Below are 18,079 nucleotides of genomic sequence, written 5' to 3'. Positions count from 1 at the left end.
TGATGAGCTAACAGCCACTCTGTCTGGCGTGTGATGAGCTAACAGCCACTCTGTCTGGCGTGTGATGAGCTAACAGCCACTCTGTCTGGCGTGTGATGAGCTAACACCCACTCTGTCTGGCGTGTGATGAGCTAACAGCCACTCTGTCTGGCGTGTGATGAGCTAACAGCCACTCTGTCTGGCGTGTGATGAGCTAACAGCCATTCTGTCTGGCGTGTGATGAGCTAACAGCCACTCTGTCTGGCGTGTGATGAGCTAACAGCCACTCTGTCTGGCGTGTGATGAGCTAACAGCCATTCTGTTTGGCGTGTGATGAGCTAACAGCCACTCTGTCTGGCGTGTGATGAGCTAACAGCCATTCTGTCTGGCGTGTGATGAGCTAACAGCCATTCTGTCTGGCGTGTGATGAGCTAACAGCCAAACAGAGTTTTCACATTTGCTCTGCATCTTCATTGGATAAGCTACCTGCCTGATCTTTTTCTGAAGTCCAATGGGGGCCCAGCATTCTAGGATAACTTCAAAACCCTCCCATGAGAGGCTAGTGAACAGCTAGTGATTGCTGTGTGGCCCCACAGATGGACCGTGGGACAGGGGGCGGTGTGTGTGAGTGCGACCCCAGGCTGACTGAACCCTGCATGGGGAAGAGAGAACTAGGGTAGGGGGTGGTACCTGGAAGTAGCATGGAGCATAGCTACAGGCAGGGGGGGCAGGTAAGCTAATGCTAGCAGCAGGGTAGGGCAGGTAAGCTACTGTCTGCTGGTGGGACAGCGACCTCTGGATCACATAGGGGTTATAGAGGTAGTGCTGGGGGAACACAGGTACAGATCACACACACACACACGTCACCTACCAAATACAACATGTCAAACTAGTAGCTAGTTCCATGAACGTGTCACAAACACTGAACAGATGAAAACATTAGATTCTAACGGACACAGATCTGACAGCACATGAAACAGATCTCCTGTGGACTAGTATGAACAGATGAAAACATAGATTCTAACGGACACAGATCTGACAGCACATGAAACAGATCTCCTGTGGACTAGTATGAACAGATGAAAACATAGATTCTAACGGACACAGATCTGACAGCACATGAAACAGATCTCCTGTGGACTAGTATGAACAGATGAAAACATAGATTCTAACGGACACAGATCTGACAGCACATGAAACAGATCTCCTGTGGACTAGTATGAACAGGGGATGGTATTATGATCCAATAATGAGAGATGACAGTTAGTGAAGCTAAAGGAATGGAGAGAGTGAGAGAGAGAGCAGAGATGAGATAGACAAGAGGAGGATGATGTCATTCTAGAGGAGGAGGATGATGTCATTCTAGAGGAAGAGGATTGAAAGGCTGCTTGTTTCAGAGAGGAAGAAAGAGGAGCTGGTTGATCAACATGGATGGACTGAAGCGGAATGAGTAAAAGGAGACTGATGATGGATGAAGTGTAGGGCCCAATCTCAAATCTCCCCTAAACCCTACGCCCTAATCCCTATACGCCCTAAACCCTACGCCCTAAACACTACGCCCTAAACCCTACGCCCTAAACCCTATACGCCCTAAACCCTACGCCCTAAACCCTACGCCCTTGTGCAGAACTGAGAGGATTTAACAAGCGTATGTAATATGATGAGAGCTCCACTTGTTCTCTGATAGGCTAGGTGGAACTTCCACCAATCAAATCTCTCAGATCTCCACAAGGGCATAGGTCTCTCTCTCACCAGGGTCATGACTCCCATGCGGTCCACCTCTCGGTTGGGGCTGCGGTTGGGGATGCGTCGTGGGGTGGAGGAGCCTGAGCCGGGGGGCGACGAGCCCCCCATGGAGGAGGGGGGGATGGAGCTCATGGAGCGGAAGCGGCTGCCCCCCAGGCTGTCCCCACTGCCCACACGGCTCTCGATCTCCTCTGCCAGCATGGCTGTGTTCTCCTTCTCCTCCTGAATCATCCTGGAGGGGGGTGGGGGTGAGGAGAGAGAGAAGGGAGAGGAGAGACGGGGGAGGAGTAGGAGGGACGAGGGGGAGGAGAGCGAGACGGAGGAGAGACGAGACGAAGGAGATACGAGACGGGGGAGAGAGGAGAGACGAGAGAGAGGAGAGGGAGAGCGAGGAGAGGGAGAGCGAGGAGAGGGAGAGCGAGGAGAGGGAGAGCGAGGAGAGGGAGAGCGAGAGGAGGGAGAGCGAGGAGAGGGAGAGCGAGGAGAGGGAGAGCGAGGAGAGGGAGAGCGAGGAGAGGGAGAGCGAGGAGAGGGAGAGTGAGGAGAGGGAGAGCGAGGAGAGGGAGAGCGAGGAGAGGGAGAGCGAGAGATGTTAGTGTTAGCATCTCCTTGTTTTCTCTAAAATGAAAAAGGGAAAATGTTTCTCATCAGATTACTAGAATGACATCTCCAGAGTGATGTTGAAATACGTCCAATATGCTGATGGTAGGGGTGTGTGTGTACCTGATCTCGTTGTTGATGGCGTCCAGCTGCTCCTGCAGCATGAGGGCCAGGGTCTGAGCGTCGGCCTGGCCGGCAGGGGACAGCAGGTCCACTGAGCTGAACATGGTCTCGCGCTCATCGTCCTCCAGGTCTGACGTGTCCAGGTCAGACTCAAACGCCTGAGCAACGTTGGCCAGAACATTAGCCTGCTGCACACGCTCCCACTCCTGTTCATTCAGAGTCTGGACCTGAGGAGAGAGGGGGGTGGGAAGAGAGGAAAATAAGACAATGTAGGAGGGAGGGAGGGAGAGCGAGAAAGGGGGGGAAAGTGGGAGGGAGAGAAAGGGGATGGAGTGAGAGGAAGGAAAAGTTACAGAGAAAGTTAGTCTAACCGTATCGAACGGTCCAGAATACCTTTAAGCCAGGCTCTGTAAAACACTCCACAGCAATAACTACAGACCAACACTATCAAATCAACCTCTCCATCATCATCATCATCATCATCATCATCATCATTATTATGGTTGTCTTCACTCTGACTTACATGTCTCTGATGTCCAGAGAGGAAGCAGAGAGAGAGAGAGAGAGAGAGAGAGAGAACATCATCAGATACAGAACAAATGAGAGAGGGAAGGAGGGAGAGAGAGAGAGAACACCATCAGATACAGAACAAATGAGAGAGGGAAGGAGGGAGAGAGAGAACATCATCAGATACAGAACAAATGAGAGAGGGAAGGAGGGAGAGAGAGAGAGAACACCATCAGATACAGAACAAATGAGAGAGGGAAGGAGGGAGGGAGAGAGAACATCATCAGATACAGAACAAATGAGAGAGGGAAGGAGGGAGAGAGAGAGAACATCATCAGATACAGAACAAATGAGAGAGGGAAGGAGGGAGAGAGAGAACACCATCAGATACAGAACAAATGAGAGAGGGAAGGAGGGAGAGAGAGAACATCATCAGATACAGAACAAATGAGAGAGGGAAGGAGGGAGAGAGAGAGAGAACACCATCAGATACAGAACAAATGAGAGAGGGAAGGAGGGAGAGAGAGAACATCATCAGATACAGAACAAATGAGAGAGGGAAGGAGGGAGAGAGAGAGAACATCATCAGATACAGAACAAATGAGAGAGGGAAGGAGGGAGGGAGAGAGAGAGAGAACATCATCAGATACAGAACAAATGAGAGAGGGAAGGAGGGAGAGAGAGAGAACATCATCAGATACAGAACAAATGAGAGAGGGAAGGAAGGAGGGAGAGAACAGTTTGTGGGCCGGAGATGACTTCAACACAGACAATAGATATCTGAGCTGAATGATCTGGAACATCAGTATCTAGGTCCACCAGACAGACAGACACCAGCTGCCAATATTGCATTTAAACTGTCCCTCACTAGGACAGACAGGGCTGCGGGGGTTCACCTTGGAGGGTTCATCCCGTAGCGCGGCGAGACGCCCCTTCTGGGGCCTCCTCAGCACCAGCGCGCTGCCGTAGTGGTCCGAGTGGCTGTCCATCATGGAGGAGGCCGACACCGGGTACCTGAAGTCTGGGGTGCTGCCTTGGTGAGACCGCCTGAGAGCACACACACACACACACACACACACACACACACAAAATAGATCAATCACAGAGAAAAGAGGTGGACAGAGAGGCCAGAGCACGGGCCAATCATGTGTGGGCCAGAGTCCAGGGCAGCCAATGAGAAAGCTGATTATTTTACCCATGGTGCAGCAGTGAGTTGCTCCTGTTCCTGCCTTGCTCGTTCTCCGCCCGCATTGTCTCAATCTGGATCAATAGCTGCTCCTGAAGGAGGGAGAGAGGAGGGGGTAGGAAGAGAGCGAAGGAGGGGGAGAGGAGGGGGGAGGAAGAGAGGGAAGGAGGGGGAGAGGAGGGAGGAGGAAGAGGGAAGGAGGGGGAGAGGAGGGGGAGGAAGAGAGGGAAGGAGGGGGAGAGGAGGGGAGAGAGGAGGGGAGAGGGAGGGAGAGAGGAGGGGGAGGAAGAGAGGGAAGGAGGGGGAGAGGGAGGGAGAGAGGAGGGGGGAGGAAGAGAGGGAAGGAGGGGGAGAGGGAGGGAGAGAGGAGGGGGAGGAAGAGAGGGAAGGAGGGGGAGAGGGAGGGAGAGAGGAGGGGGAGGAAGAGAGGGAAGGAGGGGGAGAGGAAGAGAGGGAAGGAGGGTGAGAGGAAGGTATAGGAAAAGGGAAGGAGGGGTAGGAAGAGGGAAGGAGGGGGAGAGGGGAGGGGGAGGGAGAGGAGGGGGTAGGAAGAGAGGGGGAGAGGAGGGGAGAAAGACAGACATGAGGGGTGTCATTGGCAATGAGAATCCAAACACAGCGATGACAACTCTCCAGTTGTTCAGAGGAGTGAGCAGCCAGAGTCAACAATCCTTACCTTCTCATGGTGTGCTTCCTCAACCAGCTTCTTACTGTGCTCCAGATCTCTGATGAGGCCGTTCTGGTGGAGGAGAGACAGAACATAGATAATGACCACAGCATTGTCCCAGATTGGTTCATCTATAGATAATGACCACAGCCTTGTCCCAGATTGGTTCAGCTATAGATAATGACCACAGCATTGTCCCAGCTTGGTTCATCTATAGATAATGACCACAGCCTTGTCCCAGATTGGTTCATCTATAGATAATGACCACAGCATTGTCCCAGATTGGTTCATCTATAGATAATGACCACAGCATTGTCCCAGATTGGTTCATCTATAGATAATGACCACAGCCTTGTCCCAGATTGGTTCATCTATAGATAATGACCACAGCCTTGTCCCAGATTGGTTCATCTATAGATAATGACCACAGCATTGTCCCAGATTGGTTCATCTATAGATAATGACCACAGCATTGTCCCAGATTGGTTCATCTATAGATAATGACCACAGCCTTGTCCCAGATTGGTTCATCTATAGATAATGACCACAGCCTTGTCCCAGATTGGTTCATCTATAGATAATGACCACAGCCTTGTCCCAGATTGGTTCATCTATAGATAATGACCACAGCATTGTCCCAGATTGGTTCATCTATAGATAATGACCACAGCATTGTCCCAGCTTGGTTCAGCTATAGATAATGACCACAGCATTGTCCCAGCTTGGTTCAGCTATAGATAATGACCACAGCATTGTCCCAGATTGGTTCATCTATAGATAATGACCACAGCCTTGTCCCAGATTGGTTCATCTATAGATAATGACCACAGCATTGTCCCAGCTTGGTTCAGCTATAGATAATGACCACAACATTGTCCCAGATTGGTTCATCTATAGATAATGACCACAGCATTGTCCCAGCTTGGTTCAGCTATAGATAATGACCACAGCATTGTCCCAGCTTGGTTCAGCTATAGATAATGACCACAGCATTGTCCCAGATTGGTTCAGCTATAGATAATGACCACAGCATTGTCCCAGATTGGTTCATCTATAGATAATGACCACAGCATTGTCCCAGCTTGGTTCAGCTATAGATAATGACCACAGCATTGTCCCAGCTTCGTTCAGCTATAGATAATGACCACAACATTGTCCCAGATTGTTTCAGCTACAGAGGTATGGATAAAATGACATGCCATTTAGCATGTCCCACCCACCTTGTCCTCTTGGGCAGACATCCTCTCCTTGAGGTGAAGCTGTATCCTAACCCACCCACCTTGTCCTCTAGGGCAGACATCCTCTCTTTGAGGTGAAGCTGTATCCTAACCCACCCACCTTGTCCTCTAGGGCAGACATCCTCTCTTTGAGGTGAAGCTGTATCCTAACCCACCCACCTTGTCCTCTAGGGCAGACATCCTCTCTTTGAGGTGAAGCTGTATCCTAACCCACCCACCTTGTCCTCTAGGGCAGACATCCTCTCTTTGAGGTGAAGCTGTATCCTAACCCACCCACCTTGTCCTCTAGGGCAGACATCCTCTCTTTGAGGTGAAGCTGTATCCTAACCCACCCACCTTGTCCTCTAGGGCAGACATCCTCTCTTTGAGGTGAAGCTGTAGCCTCTCATTGGACTCTGACAGCAGCTTGTCCACCGTCTCCGACAGACGCCTGTTGTGCTCCTCGTTCATCTTCTCCCTCTGGCGCGCCTTCACAACACAAACAAACACACTAATCAGAGCAGAGAAACCTACCGGTTCCTTTATGAAACATTTCACAACACACATTCTCATTGTTTTCTTTCCATTTTCTGTTCATGCATGGATCTTTAGGTTGTATGAGGTCAAATCTTCAATGACTTATTTGAATGAGAATGAATATATTGTCTACAATGAAAGTACAATTCTAAAATCAGACAGTCCAACGACCACATCTGTAAACATTCACCAACTTCTGTCCAACAACACAGACTGACTGACTGCCAGCCAGATGACCTTTGACCCCATCTGTCTCACCCTGAGCAGTTCCTGGTTCTTCTCCTCCAGCTGAGCCTCCATCTGCCTCACCCTCTCCTCCACGTTGCCATGACGCTCCTCCGCCTGCAGGACAGACAGAGTCAAACACCTCATCATCCATGCAACAAAAAAAACATTCCCTAAGCTCTACCCTTTAGGAATTTGTACAGATGTGAGAGGGCTGGGTCGGTGTAAGAGGACTGGAGAAGTTGAAGAGGGCTGGCTAGGTGTGTAGCTTCTTTCAGATCAATACAAATGATCCTGGAGAAGAATGGAACTGAAAAGGCCCAGTCAGAGGCTTAGTACCATATAGGTTCATGTTAGGGGTTATGGGGGGGTTGAGGCGCCCATCTACCCACAAACACCAGCACCAAGAACCAGACATCAACCAACTACAGCCAGCCAGTAGCAGCCATGCACCAGCAGAGACAGGGGACAGGGACACATCAGTACAGCCAGCAAGAAGCAGCCATGCACCAGCAGAGACAGGGGACAGGGACACATCAGTACAGCCAGCCAGTAGCAGCCATGCACCAGCAGAGACAGGGGACAGGGACACATCAGTACAGCCAGCAAGAAGCAGCCATGCACCAGCAGAGACAGGGGACAGGGACACATCAGTACAGCCAGCCAGTAGCAGCCATGCACCAGCAGAGACAGGGGACAGGGACACATCAGTACAGCCAGCAAGAAGCAGCCATGCACCAGCAGAGACAGGGGACAGGGACACATCAGTACAGCCAGCCAGTAGCAGCCATGCACCAGCAGAGACAGGGGACAGGGACACATCAGTACAGCCAGCAAGAAGCAGCCATGCACCAGCAGAGACAGGGGACAGGGACACATCAGTACAGCCAGCCAGTAGCAGCCATGCACCAGCAGAGACAGGGGACAGGGACACATCAGTACAGCCAGCAAGAAGCAGCCATGCACCAGCATAGACAGGGGACAGGGACACATCAGTACAGCCAGCAAGAAGCAGCCATGCACCAGCATAGACAGGGGACAGGGACACATCAGTACAGCCAGCCAGTAGCAGCCATGCACCAGCATAGACAGGGGACAGGGACACATCAGTACAGCCAGCAAGAAGCAGCCATGCACCAGCAGAGACAGGGGACAGGGACACATCAGTACAGCCAGCAAGAAGCAGCCATGCACCAGCATAGACAGGGGACAGGGACACATCAGTACAGCCAGCAAGAAGCAGCCATGCACCAGCAGAGACAGGGGACAGGGACACATCAGTACAGCCAGCAAGAAGCAGCCATGCACCAGCAGAGACAGGGGACAGGGACACATCAGTACAGCCAGCAAGAAGCAGCCATGCACCAGCAGAGACAGGGGACAGGGACACATCAGTACAGCCAGCAAGAAGCAGCCATGCACCAGCAGAGACAGGGGACAGGGGAGAGGGACACAGAGCAGTACAGCCAAGCCCCATAAAAGCACCATGAAAACATTCCAGACAGAATACAGACTAGAAACAAGGGGATCTGCGGGGGAAAGAAGGGGAAACTGTTCATGTTAATGGCTCTAATGTGCTTAGACAAAGTTTATATATTTCACCTTTATTTAACCAGGTAGGCAAGTTGAGAACAAGTTCTCATTTACAATTGCGACCTGGCCAAAATAAAGCAAAGCAGTTCGACACATACAACAGAGTTACACATGGAGTAAAACAAACATACAGTCAATAATACAGAAGAAAAATAAGTCAATATACAATGTGAGCAAATGAGGTGAGATGGGAGGTAAAGGCAAAAAAAGGCCATGGTGGCAAAGTAAATACAATATAGCATGTAAAACACTGGAATGGTAGATTTGTAGTGGAAGAAAGTGCAAAGTAGAAATAGAAATAATGGGGTGCAAAGGAGCAAAATAAATAAATAAATACAGGAGGGGTAGTTGTTTGGGCTAAATTATAGATGGGCTATGTACAGGTGCAGTGATCAGTGAGCTGCTCTGACAGCTGGTGCTTAAAGCTAGTGAGGGAGATAAGTGTTCCCAGTTGTGGAAAGGGGAGAGAGTAACTGGCTAAAGGGAAGTATACTGTAGCAATCCAGTGCGGGGTGACCCAATGTAACCAAGAACATTTGAACATTCAAATAAAAAGTGAATAAAAATGTCAGCACGAGTTTGGAAAACTCTATTCTGCCGGAGAAAGCTGTCTCAGTGTCCGGGCACCATTCTAAAACTCTGGTATGGGGGGGGGGGGGGGTCCTAGACCCTCTGAGCAAATTAAGTAGCACTTCCTGTTTGTGTTACATCATAAACTATTTTTAGCGGTTGGGGGAGGGGAGTTGTGCACAGAAATACACTTTAAACATAGATCAGCAGTGCCAAGCTAAGCAGGCAGAGTTAGACCACTGGGCAGGGGTAAGAGATGGGGCTGGGGTGTGAGGGTATTGGGGGAGGTTTAGGGGTGATTGTAGCCAGTCTACCTTCCTCTGTGTCTTGGCGTCCTTAGAGCCCGAGGCGTCAGGCTAGGGGGGTTGGGGAGGAGGGGGAGGTAAAGGTTGAGGACAGACCAAACAAGAAACAGAGAGGAGAAGACGACAGTGTGAGAGATGAGAGAGAAAGTGAGAGCGAGAGAGAGAGCAGGAAGTACTTTAGGACAAGAGGGAATAGAGTTTTAACCTGTTGGGGCTAGGGGGCAGTATTTGCACGGCCGGATAAAAAAGGTACCCGATTTAAACTGGTTACTACTCTTGCCCAGAAACGAGAATATGCATATAATTAGTAGATTTGGATAGAAAACACTCTAAAGTTTCTAAAACTGTTTGAATGGTGTCTGTGAGTATAACAGAACTCATATGGCAGGCCAAAACCTGAGAAGATTCTATATAGGAAGTGCCCTGTCTGACAATTTGTTATCCTTCTGTGGCATCTCTATCAAAATTACAGCATCTCTGCTGTAACGTGACATTTTCTAAGGCTTCCATTGGCTCTCAGAAGGCGCCAGAAAGTGGAATGACATCTCTGCAGTCTCTGGGCGAAAAACAGCAGGAGTTTTTGTGAGTGGTCAGGCAGGGAACAATGACACTGGAGTGCGCGTCCACGAGAGGACTCCATGTTTTTCTTTCAGTCTTTGAACGAATACAACGTCGCCCGGCTGGAATATTATCGCTATTTAACAAGAAAAATCGCATAAAAATTGATTTTAAACAGCGTTTGACATGCTTCAAAGTACGGTAATGGAATATTTGGACATTTTTTGTCACGAAATGCGCTCGCCTTCGGATGCCTTCGGATACTGACCTGAACGCACGAACAAAACGGAGGTATTTGGATATAACTATGGATTATTTCAAACCAAAACAACATTTGTTGTTGAAGTAGAAGTCCTGGGAGTGCATTCTGACGAAGAACAGCAAAGGTAATCCAATTTTTCTTATAGTAAATCGGAGTTTGGTGAGGGCCAAACTTGGTGGGTGTCAAATTAACTAGCCGTGATGGCCGGGCTATCTACTCAGAATATTGCAAAATGTGCTTTCGACGAAAAGCTATTTTAAAATCTGACACCGTGCTTGCATAAAGGAGTTCTGTATGTATAATTCTTAAAATAATTGTTATGTATTTTGTGAACGTTAATCGTGAGTAATTAAGTAAATTCACCTGAAGTTTGCGGTGGGTATGCTAGTTCTGAACATCACATGCTAATGTAAAAAGCTGTTTTTTGATATAAAAATGAACTTGATTGAACAAAACATGCATGTATTGTATAACATAATGTCCTAGGAGTGTCATCTGATGAAGATCATCAAAGGTTAATGCTGCATTTAGCTGTGGTTTTGGTTTTTGTGACATATATGCTTGCTTTGAAAATGGCTGTGTGATTATTTTTGGCAGGGTACTCTCCTGACATAATCTAATGTTTTGCTTTCGCTGTAAAGCCTTTTTGAAATCGGACAGTGTGGTTAGATTAACGAGAGTCTTGTCTTTAAAATGGTGTAAAATAGTCATATGTTTGAGAAATTGAAGTTATAACATTTATGAGATATTTGTATTTCGCGCAAGCGTCCCACCTTGCCCAGGGAGGTTAATGCAGCTAAAGACCGCGGACCGGCCGACAGGACTAAAGACCGCGGACCGGCCGACAGGACTAAAGACCGCGGACCGGCCGACAGGACTAAAGACCGCGGACCGGCCGACAGGACTAACGACCGCGGACCGGCCGACAGGACTAACGACCGCGGACCGGCCGACAGGACTAACGACCGCGGACCGGCCGACAGGACTAACGACCGCGGACCGGCCGACAGGACTAACGACCGCGGACCGGCCGACAGGACTAAAGACCGCGGACCGGCCGACAGGACTAAAGACCGCGGACCGGCCGACAGGACTAACGACCGCGGACCGGCCGACAGGACTAACGACCGCGGACCGGCCGACAGGACTAACGACACGCGGACCCGGCCGACAGGACTAACGACCAGCGGACCGGCCGACAGGACTAAAGACCGCGGACCTGCCGACAGGACTAACGACCGCGGACCCGGCCGACAGGACTAACGACCGCGGACCGGCCGACAGGACTAACGACCGCGGACCGCCGACAGGACTAACGACCGCGGACCGGCCGACAGGACTAACGACCGCGGACCGGCCGACAGGACTAACGACCGCGGACCGGCCGACAGAACTAACGACCGCGGACCGGCCGACAGGACTAACGACCGCGGACCGGCCGACAGGACTAAAGACCGCGGACCGGCCGACAGGACTAAAGACCGCGGACCGGCCGACAGGACTAAAGACCGCGGACCGGCCGACAGGACTAAAGACCGCGGACCGGCCGACAGGACTAAAGACCGCGGACCGACAGACAGGACTAAAGACCGCGGACTGACAGACAGGACTTCAGCAGAGATTACTAGACAGGACTTAATGTCAATAACAAGAGACTGGAGGAAGATATGTGGTGGAGGTAGCTGGGTGGAGGTAGCTGGGTGGTTAGGTAGAGGTAGCTGGGTGGTTAGGTAGAGGTAGCTGGGTGGAGGTAGCTGGGTGGTTAGGTGGTTGGGTGGAGGTAGCTGGGTGGTTGGGTGGAGGTAGCTGGGTGGTTGGGTGGAGGTAGCTGGGTGGTGGTAGCTGGGTGGTTGGGTGGAGGTAGCTGGGTGGTTGGGTGGAGGTAGCTGGGTGGTTGGGTGGAGGTAGCTGGGTGGTTGGGTGGAGGTAGCTGGGTGGTGGTAGCTGGGTGGTTGGGTGGAGGTAGCTGGGTGGTTAGGTGGAGGTAGCTGGGTGGAGGTAGCTGGGTGGTTGGTTGGAGGTAGCTGGGTGGTTGGGTGGAGGTAGCTGGGTGGAGGTAGCTGGGTGGTTGGTTGGAGGTAGCTGGGTGGTTGGGTGGAGGTAGCTGGGTGGTTGGGTGGAGGTAGCTGGGTGGTTAGGTGGAGGTAGCTGGGTGGTTAGGTGGAGGTAGCTGGGTGGTTAGGTGGAGGTAGCTGGGTGGTTAGGTGGAGGTAGCTGGGTGGTGTGGCAGTGACAGGTTCTACACTGAAATCTCTGCCTCTTAAAGAGTTAAAAGGAAGAGAGGAAAGAGAGGAGTGGGAGAGAGATATTTTTTGGTATCCTTCCCCAGATCTGTGCCTCGACACAATCCTGTCTCGGAGCTCTACGGACAATTCCTTTGACATCATGGCTTGGTTATTGCTCTGACATGCACTGTCAACTGTGGGACCTTATATAGACAGGTGTGTGTCTTTCCAAATCATGTCCAATCAATTGAATTTACCACAGGTGGACTCCAATCAAGTTGTAGAAACATCTCAAGGATGTTCAATGGAAACAGGATGCACCGGAGCTCAATTTCAAGTCTCATAGCAAAGGGTCTGAATAAGGTATTTTATGAATTATGTTTTTATACATTTGCATAAATCAAATAAAATAAAAACAGTTTCCGCTTCGTCATTATGGGGTATTGTGTGTAGATTGATCAGGGGTAAAAATATTTTTTATCAATTTTAGAATAAGGTTGTAACGTAACAAAATGTGGAAAAAGTCAATGGGTCTGGATACCTTCTGAATGCACTGTATACAGTCGCCACCATCTGGATACCTTCTGAATGCACTGTATACAGTCGCCACCATCTGAATACCTTCTGAATGCGCTGTATACAGTCGCCACCATCTGGATACCTTCTGAATGCACTGTATACAGTCGCCACCATCTGAATACCTTCTGAATGCACTGTATACAGTCGCCACCATCTGGATACCTTCTGAATGCACTGTATACAGTCGCCACCATCTGGATACCTTCTGAATGCACTGTATACAGTCGCCACCATCTGAATACCTTCTGAATGCACTGTATACAGTCGCCACCATCTGGATACCTTCTGAATGCACTGTATACAGTCGCCACCATCTGGATACCTTCTGAATGCACTGTATACAGTCGCCACCATCTGAATACCTTCTGAATGCACTGTATACAGTCGCCACCATCTGAATACCTTCTGAATGCACTGTATACAGTCGCCACCATCTGGATACCTTCTGAATGCGCTGTATACAGTCGCCACCATCTGGATACCTTCTGAATGCGCTGTATACAGTCGCCACCATCTGAATACCTTCTGAATGCACTGTATACAGTCGCCACCATTTGAATGGTTTTTTTTCTTCCATAAGTATTTTCACAAATTCCCTTCTAGTGTACTAAAGTAGTCCAAAGGTTAGTATTTGGTCCCATATTCCTAGCACACAATTAAAACATCGAGCTGGTGACTCTACAAACTTGTTGGATGCATTTTACATTTGTTTAAGGTAGTGTTTCAGATTACGTTTTTGCCCCAATAGAAACTGAATTGTGAACTACATATTGTGTCACTTGTATTGTAAATAGGAACAGAAGAGGTTTCTAAACATTTCTATATTAAATGTGGATGCTGCCACGATTATGGATAATCATGAATGAATCCTAAATAATGATGAGTGAGAAAGTCAGAGGAACGAAGTACACACACACACACACACACACACACACACACACACACACACACACACACACACACACACACACACACACACACACACACACACGGAAAGGATGAGAAATGGAGAGGAGTCTCTCTCAGGAGGCATGTTTGACGGCGTGGAGGCGGGACTGACCTTGGTGAGGGCCGCCACCCTCTGGGCTAGCTCCGCCTCCACCTCGGGCAGAGTCTCCGCCTTCCTGATGGTCTGCTGCAGCTTCTGCTCGGCCAGCTCTAAACGCTCCTGCAGCTGCCTGTTCCTCTCCTCTGTCTGGAGATCAATACATTAATCAGTCATATTAATCAATACATTACAACGGTTCCTCTCCTCTGTCTGGAGATCAATACATTCAGTCATATTAATCAATACATTACAACGGTTCCTCTCATCTGTCTGGAGATCAAACACCATCAGTCATATTAATCAATACATTACAACGGTTCCTCTCCTCTGTCTGGAGATCAATACATTAATCAGTCATATTAATCAATACATTACAACGGTTCCTCTCCTCTGTCTGGAGATCAAACACCATCAGTCATATTAATCAATACATTACAACGGTCCCTCTCCTCTGTCTGGAGATCAATACATTAATCAGTCATATTAATCAATACATTACAACGGTTCCTCTCCTCTGTCTGGAGATCAAACACCATCAGTCATATTAATCAATACATTACAACGGTTCCTCTCCTCTGTCTGGAGATCAATACATTAATCAGTCATATTAATCAATACATTACAACGGTTCCTCTCCTCTGTCTGGAGATCAATACATTAATCAGTCATATTAATCAATACATTACAACGGTTCCTCTCCTCTGTCTGGAGATCAATACATTAATCAGTCATATTAATCAATACATTACAACGGTTCCTCTCCTCTGTCTGGAGATCAATACATTAATCAGTCATATTAATCAATACATTACAACGGTTCCTCTCCTCTGTCTGGAGATCAAACACCATCAGTCATATTAATCAATACATTACAACGGTTCCTCTCCTCTGTCTGGAGATCAATACATTAATCAGTCATATTAATCAATACATTACAACGGTTCCTCTCCTCTGTCTGGAGATCAATACATTAATCAGTCATATTAATCAATACATTACAACGGTTCCTCTCCTCTGTCTGGAGATCAAACACCATCAGTCATATTAATCAATACATTACAACGGTTCCTCTCCTCTGTCTGGAGATCAATACATTAATCAGTCATATTAATCAATACATTACAACGGTTCCGTTCCTCTGTCTGGAGATCAAACACCATCAGTCATATTAATCAATACATTACAACGGTTCCTCTCCTCCGTCTGGAGATCAATACATTAATCATGGGAACAGGCAGACCACAATATCAGAACAAGACCCCCTGTGTAAACGCAGCCTATCTGATTCTGACCACTTTAGAATAAGACATATCAGTAAACATCTCATCTCCAAATGGTGTCTGATACACAGTGTTTAGGTACCGTCTTGTTGGCCTGGTGTCTGATACACAGTGTTTAGGTACCGTCTTGTTGGCCTGGTGTCTGATACACAGTGTTTAGGTACTGTCTTGTTGGCCTGGTGTCTGATACACAGTGTTTAGGTACCGTCTTGTTGGCCTGGTGTCTGATACACAGTGTTTAGGTACTGTCTTGTTGGCCTGGTGTCTGATACACAGTGTTTAGGTACCGTCTTGTTGGCCTGGTGTCTGATACACAGTGTTTAGGTACCGTCTTGTTGGCCTGGGGGATGATACACAGTGTTTAGGTACCGTCTTGTTGGCCTGGTGTCTGATACACAGTGTTTAGGTACTGTCTTGTTGGCCTGGGGGATGATACACAGTGTTTAGGTACCGTCTTGTTGGCCTGGGGATGATACACAGTGTTTAGGTACCGTCTTGTTGGCCTGGGGGATGATACACAGTGTTTAGGTACCGTCTTGTTGGCCTGGGGGATGATACACAGTGTTTAGGTACTGTCTTGTTGGCCTGGGGGATGATACACAGTGTTTAGGTACCGTCTTGTTGGCCTGGGGGATGATACACAGTGTTTAGGTACTGTCTTGTTGGCCTGGTGTCTGATACACAGTGTTTAGGTACCGTCTTGTTGGCCTGGTGTCTGATACACAGTGTTTAGGTACCGTCTTGTTGGCCTGGTGTCTGATACACAGTGTTTAGGTACCGTCTTGTTGGCCTGGGGGATGATACACAGTGTTTTGGTACGGTCTTGTTGGCCTGGGGGATGATACACAGTGTTTAGGTACCGTCTTGTTGGCCTGGGGGATGATACACAGTGTTTAGGTACCGTCTTGTTGGCCTGGTGTCTGATACACAGTGTTTAGGTACTGTCTTGTTGGCCTGGGGGATGATACACAGTGTTTAGGTACTGTCTTGTTGGCCTGGTGTCTGATACACAGTGTTTAGGTACCGTCTTGTTGGCCTGGGGGATGATACACAGTGTTTAGGTACCGTCTTGTTGGCCTGGGGGATGATACACAGTGTTTAGGTACCGTCTTGTTGGCCTGGTGTCTGATACACAGTGTTTAGGTACTGTCTTGTTGGCCTGGGGGATGACTTGAAAAACAAACTCCAATCTGGATGTAATCTCACTGCTAAAACAAGGCTAGCTATTTTCTCTGTTAGCTGTCTCCCCCCTCTTCTTCTCTCCCCTCCAGCAGCGTGCTGGCCCAGTTCTGGCAGCATGGAGGCCCAGACTAAAAGAGAAACCACCAATAGAGATTAGAAAAAGAGAGAAGAGATCATACAAGAGAAGAGAGATCGAGGCAAGAAAGAAAACAGAAGGAGGGGAAGAGGACATACAAGAGAAGAGCAGGCAGACCAGAGAGAAAACAGAGAGAGAAGTGAATGTGTCTGAGGCGTCTGATTCAGTGCCTGCTGCGTTGGGCAGTCTGTGAATGCACGAGAAGGGGTACAGGACCCCGCAGGCTCTTCCTGCTGCCGGAAAGAGCCGACAATCACACTAACCCCCCAAATACACAAATCCTCAAAAAACACACACACACACACACACACACACACACACACAGGAAAAACCCAACTGTAGGCTTCCATACTGGTGGGTTATAGATGTGAGATACTGTAGGCTTCCTTACTGGTGGGTTATAGATGTGAGATACTGTAGGCTTCCTTACTGGTGGGTTATAGATGTGAGATACTGTAGGCTTCCTTACTGGTGGGTTATAGATGTGAGATACTGTAGGCTTCCTTACTGGTGGGTTATAGATGTGAGATACTGTAGGCTTCCATACTGGTGGGTTATAGATGTGAGATACTGTAGGCTTCCTTACTGGTGGGTTATAGATGTGAGATACTGTAGGCTTCCTTACTGGTGGGTTATAGATGTGAGATACTGTAGGCTTCCTTACTGGTGGGTTATAGATGTGAGATACTGTAGGCTTCCTTACTGGTGGGTTATAGATGTGAGATACTGTAGGCTTCCTTACTGGTGGGTTATAGATGTGAGATACTGTAGGCTTCCTTACTGGTGGGTTATAGATGTGAGATACTGTAGGCTTCCATACTGGTGGGTTATAGATGTGAGATACTGTAGGCTTCCTTACTGGTGGGTTATAGATGTGAGATACTGTAGGCTTCCATACTGGTGGGTTATAGATGTGAGATACTGTAGGCTTCCTTACTGGTGGGTTATAGATGTGAGATACTGTAGGCTTCCTTACTGGTGGGTTATAGATGTGAGATACTGTAGGCTTCCTTACTGGTGGGTTATAGATGTGAGATACTGTAGGCTTCCTTACTGGTGGGTTATAGATGTGAGATACTGTAGGCTTCCTTACTGGTGGGTTATAGATGTGAGATACTGTAGGCTTCCATACTGGTGGGTTATAGATGTGAGATACTGTAGGCTTCCTTACTGGTGGGTTATAGATGTGAGATACTGTAGGCTTCCTTACTGGTGGGTTATAGATGTGAGATACTGTAGGCTTCCTTACTGGTGGGTTATAGATGTGAGATACTGTAGGCTTCCATACTGGTGGGTTATAGATGTGAGATACTGTAGGCTTCCATACTGGTGGGTTATAGATGTGAGATACTGTAGACTTCCTTACTGGTGGGTTATAGATGTGAGATACTGTAGGCTTCCTTACTGGTGGGTTATAGATGTGAGATACTGTAGGCTTCCATACTGGTGGGTTATAGATGTGAGATACTGTAGGCTTCCATACTGGTGGGTTATAGATGTGAGATACTGTAGGCTTCCTTACTGGTGGGTTATAGATGTGAGATACTGTAGGCT

The 18,079-nt window shown here is 48.5% G+C and overlaps 1 protein-coding gene across 27 annotated transcripts in view; it reads right to left on the bottom strand.

Annotated features, from left to right (window-relative positions):
* Window positions 1–18,079, bottom strand: part of LOC106599863 (liprin-alpha-1) — a 93,225-nt gene that overhangs the window by 27,507 nt on the left and 47,639 nt on the right. For 23 of the 27 annotated variants that reach the window (XR_006757583.1, XR_006757582.1, XM_045689610.1 and 20 more), the window contains exons 9-17: window positions 13,940–14,074; window positions 6,821–6,904; window positions 6,383–6,514; window positions 4,818–4,880; window positions 4,151–4,233; window positions 3,852–4,002; window positions 2,972–2,977; window positions 2,449–2,675; window positions 1,732–1,957 (exon numbers count right to left, since the gene is read on the bottom strand). Coding sequence is in view for 25 of the 27 variants with exons in the window: in XM_045689610.1 (XP_045545566.1) it covers window positions 1,732–1,957; window positions 2,449–2,675; window positions 2,972–2,977; window positions 3,852–4,002; window positions 4,151–4,233; window positions 4,818–4,880; window positions 6,383–6,514; window positions 6,821–6,904; window positions 13,940–14,074 (1,107 nt within the window). In the remaining 2 variants the exon portion in view is untranslated. The remainder of the gene's footprint in view (window positions 1–1,731; window positions 1,958–2,448; window positions 2,676–2,971; window positions 2,978–3,851; window positions 4,003–4,150; window positions 4,234–4,817; window positions 4,881–6,382; window positions 6,515–6,820; window positions 6,905–13,939; window positions 14,075–18,079) is intronic. The other 4 variants (XM_045689614.1, XM_045689625.1, XM_045689634.1 and 1 more) reach the window with 1 other exon arrangement.

This window comes from Salmo salar, chromosome ssa11, assembly GCF_905237065.1.
Source record: "Salmo salar chromosome ssa11, Ssal_v3.1, whole genome shotgun sequence".
In the NCBI taxonomy this organism is placed as follows: domain Eukaryota; kingdom Metazoa; phylum Chordata; class Actinopteri; order Salmoniformes; family Salmonidae; genus Salmo; species Salmo salar.
This window is presented reverse-complemented; position numbering and strand designations above follow the sequence as displayed.